A 6,408-nucleotide genomic window follows, 5' to 3' on the forward strand; every position below is an offset into this window, starting at 1 on the left:
ATTCCTGCTTCTTACTTTTAAAGCTATTTTAAGCCCATTCTGTCTAGCATACACCTTTAAAGCTTAAACTTGGTTTAATTTTTTTTTATTTTTTTTTTTTTAAATGAAGTCTCTGTATTTTGGGTCATTTCATCCTATACACAGGGCACAGTTCAAGGTTGTGCTCTACTTGAGCTGAAAGAAACTAAAACCTGTTTAAGGGCAATATGTAAATTCAATTTTTTCCAAAAGAAGTGTGTGTGAAGCTCTAGCAAAGTTAATATAAGCTGCTCATGTCATACCAGGAATATTAGACTTCCTAAACCTCATTGTTGTCTTTAATAATCCAAAGCCCTTAATGAATTGAGTAAAAGGGTTCAAAGGACAGCATAACAAACTACTTTTGTCTGGATGCCAGATCCACATGGATTAACTAGTTCTTCTTCCATTACAACATTTTACCTTCTCATTCAAGAGCAACTTGATACAGCAACTCAAATATAATCACGGATCAATGAACATGGATTTACGAAAAACCATGGAAGGACTTATGCATCATGCCAGATTGCCACTGAAAGAGCACATGAGATAACAATGTGGGAAACACAATACTAATTCACAGTAATCAAAATGACCAAAAACTGAGTATTTGCCAGAAAAGCAGTAAATTGGTGAAGTATTCAATGTAATTTGGCAAATGTGAAAAAACAAACAAACAAAAAAACCCCCAAAAAACCAAACAAAACCTGTCTTATGGACACTAAGATTCTCAAGTTGGGACAATGAAAAGCTGAAATGTCCCCCAAGAAATTAGCTGTGATTCTGGAAAATGCTGGCCATAAAAGATATATAACAGCAGCACATACTGAAGCATAACGTCGCTTTGTGGGATCCAGCTATTGTTTTACATACATAAATTTAAATTTATCTGTTTGATTACATGTGAAAAACAAAACAAAAAATGAATAGGTCATTTAATTGTGATTTCCCCTACAATACAACAATGCAGACCTGACTTATGGGAGAAAAGATACTGCCAAATCAGTTTTATTAGTAATAACTCCTCCAAAATCCACAAACAACACATTCTGTTTTATTAATTCCTATTTCACAGTTAATGATTTTTCCCCATGTGTTTTTAACAGACCTAATATTGTCAAGGCTGGTTTGATTTTTATAGCTTATTTCTTGACCAAGTCTCTCCAGATCTTCAGTTTTAATCCTAACCTTCCTTAGTGTTTTAGTTCTTTACAGGTCTGCTGTTTATATCAGCAGAAAGCCATTACCGGTGTGCCCCAAGGCAAATGAATATGAAGCAATTTAAAGGCTACAGGAGAATTTCTCAAACCTTGCATAACAAAGGTGTAAGGTACAAAGTTAAATTTTCTTGAGGCAACTGGTGTAAACCATGATAGCTCCACAACAGAGCTTGCTCCTAAAAAAAAACTGGAACAGAAGGTAGATAAACAAGCAAGATTTTAAAAGCTCTGTTTGCTTTGTAAATGCAAATAAAATGGAATATTTACCATAACGTCCTTCAGTGATGCAAAAACTAGAAGAGTCATTGTGCTGGTGAAGCACGTTTACACTGAAGACAAAATGGTGGGAAAAACTAACAAGCAAGATTGGAGAACTAAAAAACAAAACAAAAAACCAAACAAAACCTGTCTTATAGACACTAAGATTCTCAAGTTGGGACAATGAAAAGCTGAAATGTCCCCCAAGAAATCAGCTGTGATTTGGAAAATGCTGGCCATTAAAGATATATAACAGCAGCACATACTGAAGCATAATAGTCATAAACAGTCATAAAAAGAAAAATAAGAAGACATTTTAATCTGGCAGATCCTGTCGTTGGAGCAGGCAACTATTTATCTTTAAAAGCACCTAATTCTCCCTCAGGAGGTGACTTAAAAAACCCAGAAATAAGGCCGCACTCTCCGCCATTTTGCAGACTAAAGAGTTCCCCCGACTCCCTGGGAGATGCCCGACTGACTCAGCTGGCCTGCAGATTTCTTAAACTTTTCTCTCTAAATCAAGTTAAAACCCCAAATAATCCAGCCATTCTGTCACCAGCACAGATCACCAGCTCTCTGGTGTGTCCCCAGATTGCAAATGGCACCCGGGACACGCAAACGCTCCCCTCAGAGGGGTCTGTTTCCCGCCTTTTCTCAGGAGGGGGCTATCCCTCCACAACTACTATCGCTTGCAACAGGGCAGTAAAAGAAATACCTTTTCTTTTTGATGCAGAATGGATTTGAAAAATAAGATAAATAAAACAGAGTAGCTGGCGGGTTCCATGCCAGCACTTACTTCTGGAGGTGCAGGTGATGCGGCCGCTGCCCTCCCCCAGGCAGGTGCAGTCCACCATCATCCAGCCCTGGTAGGGCTTCTCCCAGGTCTCACCGACCACATAGGACGTCCCGGCTGCATTGTCATAGCACCGCTCAGCTGTGAGAGGGAAGAGGATCAGAGTCCACCCAGGGCTACCCCACATAGCCCTGAGGGAAGACAAGGAGGAAGAGACCATACACTCTGCCTGAGCTGAGGGAGAAGGGAGCCACTACTTACCCACAGGCTTGCAGGTCCACTCGCCCTTCCCATTGCCCAGGCACACAAGGGCCGGCGCCAGGTATCGCCGATCTTGTAGGACTGGCCACCCTCATGGCAGCGATCTGCAGCAGGAGAGATGGGAGCTGAGGAACCACACACAGGGACCGCATCGTGGGGACAAGGTAAGGGCCAGCCGGCCAGGGGTGAAGGGGTTAGTTGTGGTGGAGGTGAGGGGTGGTGAGAAGGAGTAAGGCAGGCCATGTCCTCCTCCTCCTCTTACAGCCTGCAAAATGGCACCCGCCATTTTCTAAGCCTCTCAGGCCCTGCCCTCCCTCCTCAGCTGACCCTTTCCATGTTTTAAACCACAGCTGAGACTGATGGAAGGGGAGTGCCAGGGCCTGATGAGGCACACTGGGGCATAAGGAGGTGTTGTTTTTCCCCTCAGGTTCCACTCACAGCCTGAAGGTTGCTGAGGGAGGGTTGGCCTCGATCTTGTTCTCAGGGGGTACCACTTGGGCCTCTCTGTGGCCATCTCCATATAGTGTGAGGGACACAGTGGCCAGGCCAGCATGTGGAGAATAAGGAGGTGCTTGGTGTGACACCCAGTAGGACACTGGTCCTCTTGGGTTTGGAAACCCTGCCCTGGAAAGGCAGATTCTCAGCCCACTGGTGCCCCACAGCCCTGAGGCAGTCCGGACCCACCATTTTGGCCCAGGCTCAGGGAGGGAAACGTGGTGAAGGGCAGTTTGCAAACACGGGGTCTTCTTCCAAGTAAAAGAAGAGAAAGATGTATCTGGTAATTTATTAGGAGCCACTAAAATGTTTCATTGGCTCATTTATAAAAACAAAGAACTTAAGAGTTATAAAGATTGATTCAAAGCCAGTTGCAGTCAGTGAGACTCTCCAGTGAGCTCTAAACCAGGCTGATGATGACAACACAAGACTGCTCTTATGTTTGCAATTTCCTTACTGACTCTTTTTTACAAGACTTATCATCCCTGCCCAATAAAATACCATTAAATTCAGAAGGGCTTCAGCTCTTGTTAGAATCAATGCATTATTTTTTCCATGCTATAATGATGGCTGACTTCCAAGTCCTCTGTGGCAGTGCTACTAGGATCAGCACATGTGTCTCAAACAAGAAACTGGACACTTAAGAACAAGACTTAACTCAAAAGGTGCCTCAGGGACTTTGAAATCTCAGTCTAAAAGTCCTGACATATGGTCATCTTAATTTGTGTTCACAGAAAGTCTAATTATGAACTGAAAGGAAATTGTTAACAACTCAGTGACTCAATAAGGAAAGGATTTCCAGACAGACATGAAAGGGAGATGTCTCCCCAGAGATGCTAGGGAGAAAGGACCAAGGGAAGAGAGAGAGGAACAAAAGGAAAGTACGAGCTAGGCTGGTGAAAAAGGAGTTGCAGAAACACACTGAGACAGTGTTCAGATATCAAATCCTAGCTCCCTCAGGGACAAGTGTTGGCATGACATTTTTGGAGGACAGGGGGACTAGCTCTCAGGTGGTACTTATTTATTATGATTTACTCAGAGTAGTCCAATTAATGCTGATTGTTATTCTGACTCACCAGCTGCAGAGCAGACCTTCACTTTTTTCCCCCCAGTCAAAAAACTACTGTCATAAATGCACCTGTGAAGACGTAACACACTCTTGTATATAGTAAATGTACTAACCTGTATGGCTGGACACTCAAGAGTAATTTTTGGCCTATGTTTTTACACACAGCACTTTACCTCTTAAATACTAGAGGCGTTCGGTTGTGCAAATGTATGTACATGGGGCAAGGACTTTGAATTCCAAGAGTTTAACAGGCTTTGGATGAAATCGCCCCTGAACTCTAGCTAATGGGCTTTGGGAATATTGTGTAAGTTGCTCTGGAAAATATGACACTAAGGAACAATAGCTTAGTAACAGGCTTGTAGTTACATACTGGCAATGGTGCAGCTGATTCTCCCACGTCCAGCTCCAATGCAAGTACAGTCCCAGATCATGGAGTCCTTGGGGCGCTCATAAGTCTCCCCTACTCGGTAAGTGGATCCAGTGTATTTGTCAAAGCAAGTTTCTTCAGCTATGAGGAGAGAAAAAAGTCAACTCCATGTAACCATACCAGTAACATGTACAGTCAACAAAAACACACATTCCTCGCCTCCTCACACAGATGCTCTTTTTTTTTCCCTGGGGAAAAACACATAGCAGTCTCCTTTTTCTTCCTGGGATGGAAGAGAGGACACTCGGTGAAATTCACCCCTTAAGTCCCCATGATGCTGAATAACCTCAGTTTCCCTCCCTCAGTGAGGGAGAAGTTGAACACAGCACATGGGCAGGCATGCCCTGAGAAGATCAACCCCAGCTGTTTGAAGTGCACCAGTACAGAAGACAAGAGGGAACAAATATCCCCTAGAAGCTGTGTGCTTTGTCATGCTAATGCTGACAAAAAAAACTGAGTATATTAATCCCAAATTCTACAGCAGTCTCAAAGTCAAGCACGACTTGTAAATTGTTCACACTCATACATAAGTGAGTGATTACAGAATGGTTATGTCAGTGCTGCCACCAGACTTGAGATCTGCAGCAGAACAACCTTCTTCACTACTGCACAGATCAAGTTAACTGTGCCATAAGGGAAACTTGTTATTGGACTTTGAAATTCTAAAACTTAGGAATCCCTGCAGGACAAGGAAAATTGGATTAAACCCCCTTTTATGGGGAGTAAGGGGACTGAGTACTCCTTAAAATGCACTAACTGTGAGGCAGGGAGCACACAAGCCTTGCAAAACAGATTGCTGGGATGCTCCCATCTGTCTTAGGTGAACACTACCAGCCAGGAAACAGGTTTTCTTTCTTGCATCTCCAGAGCAACATAAAGGAGTCAGGACACACCAGTGGCTTCAGCCCAGTAAATACAGATAAATCCTATCTGATTATCTAAGCTACACTGTATTCCAGAGAGCTGGATCTTCCAGCAGACGTTGCATTTAAAGTTCTTTCTGTTACCTAAACTTTTTCCTGCAGAAGACTAAACAATCTCATTTTACACTCAATTACAGAAAAGCTCACAGCACAGCTGGGGGGCTGTGGAAAGTTGTAAGTTGAAAAATTTTTAAACAAGCTGACGGCACTGCACAGCTATGAGAAGTTGGGGTGAAGCAATCAAACAGCACAGAGCCAGAACTGCAAAGGGACTCCAGATTTGAACTTCCCCATGCGAGTCCAGGAGTCAGTTCAGTTCATTATAAAGAAGAGGTTGGCTCCAAAATTAACGTTTAGATCCAATCCTCCAGAGAGATGAGTGATGTTTGGCTCAGGGTTCTGGTGGCAGGCCCATTGCTAATGAAAAGCATTTCTTAAAATCCCAAGCCAGATCTTCAGTGTAATTGAGTGTAGGTCCGTTACCAACCCAAAGTACCAAACTTCAGCTGAAAACCCGTTATAACTCGGTACAGGGCTCAGCTGACTCGGCACCAAAAGCCACTCCGGGGTCTCGATGCAGACAAAAAAAAGCCCAACTTACGTTCGGGTTTGCTTTCGCAGTTAAACCCTCTGCTTCCACCATAGCAGGTACAGACCAGCGTGTTCCCCAGGTAAATGCGCTCCCACTGCTGGTTTATCTGGTAGTATCTTCCATTGTCAAAACAGGTCTCTGAGGGGGTGAGGAGGAGGAGGAGGAAGCAGAGGGGAAAGAGAAAGAAAAGTTTGGAGTTACCGACGGCAGAGGCGGGGAGGGTCGGGGCACAGCACGGGCGAACCGCGCCGGCTGCCCGGATGGGCGGCAAAAGGTCGAACCGCGGAGCCCGAGGGAGGGTCCCAGGGGTCACCCTGTGGGGCCAGAGCTCCTGCGTCCCTCCGAGCCGAGC

The 6,408-nt window shown here is 44.2% G+C and overlaps 1 protein-coding gene across 1 annotated transcript in view; it reads right to left on the reverse strand.

The window, feature by feature from the left end:
• The window catches only part of FN1 (fibronectin 1), a gene marked incomplete at its 5' end in the record, with an annotated part of 54,067 nt that extends 47,873 nt beyond the window's left edge, over positions 1 to 6,194 (reverse strand). The window contains 5 exon segments of the mRNA XM_010176793.1: positions 2,293 to 2,430; positions 2,551 to 2,598; positions 2,601 to 2,654; positions 4,485 to 4,622; positions 6,066 to 6,194. Of these exon segments, the coding sequence (XP_010175095.1) occupies positions 2,293 to 2,430; positions 2,551 to 2,598; positions 2,601 to 2,654; positions 4,485 to 4,622; positions 6,066 to 6,194 (507 nt within the window).
• Positions 6,195 to 6,408: the final 214 nt, after the last annotated feature.

The sequence above is a fragment of the Antrostomus carolinensis genome, unplaced genomic scaffold (assembly GCF_000700745.2).
Source record: "Antrostomus carolinensis isolate BGI_N321 unplaced genomic scaffold, ASM70074v2 scaffold10381, whole genome shotgun sequence".
Lineage (NCBI taxonomy): Eukaryota > Metazoa > Chordata > Aves > Caprimulgiformes > Caprimulgidae > Antrostomus > Antrostomus carolinensis.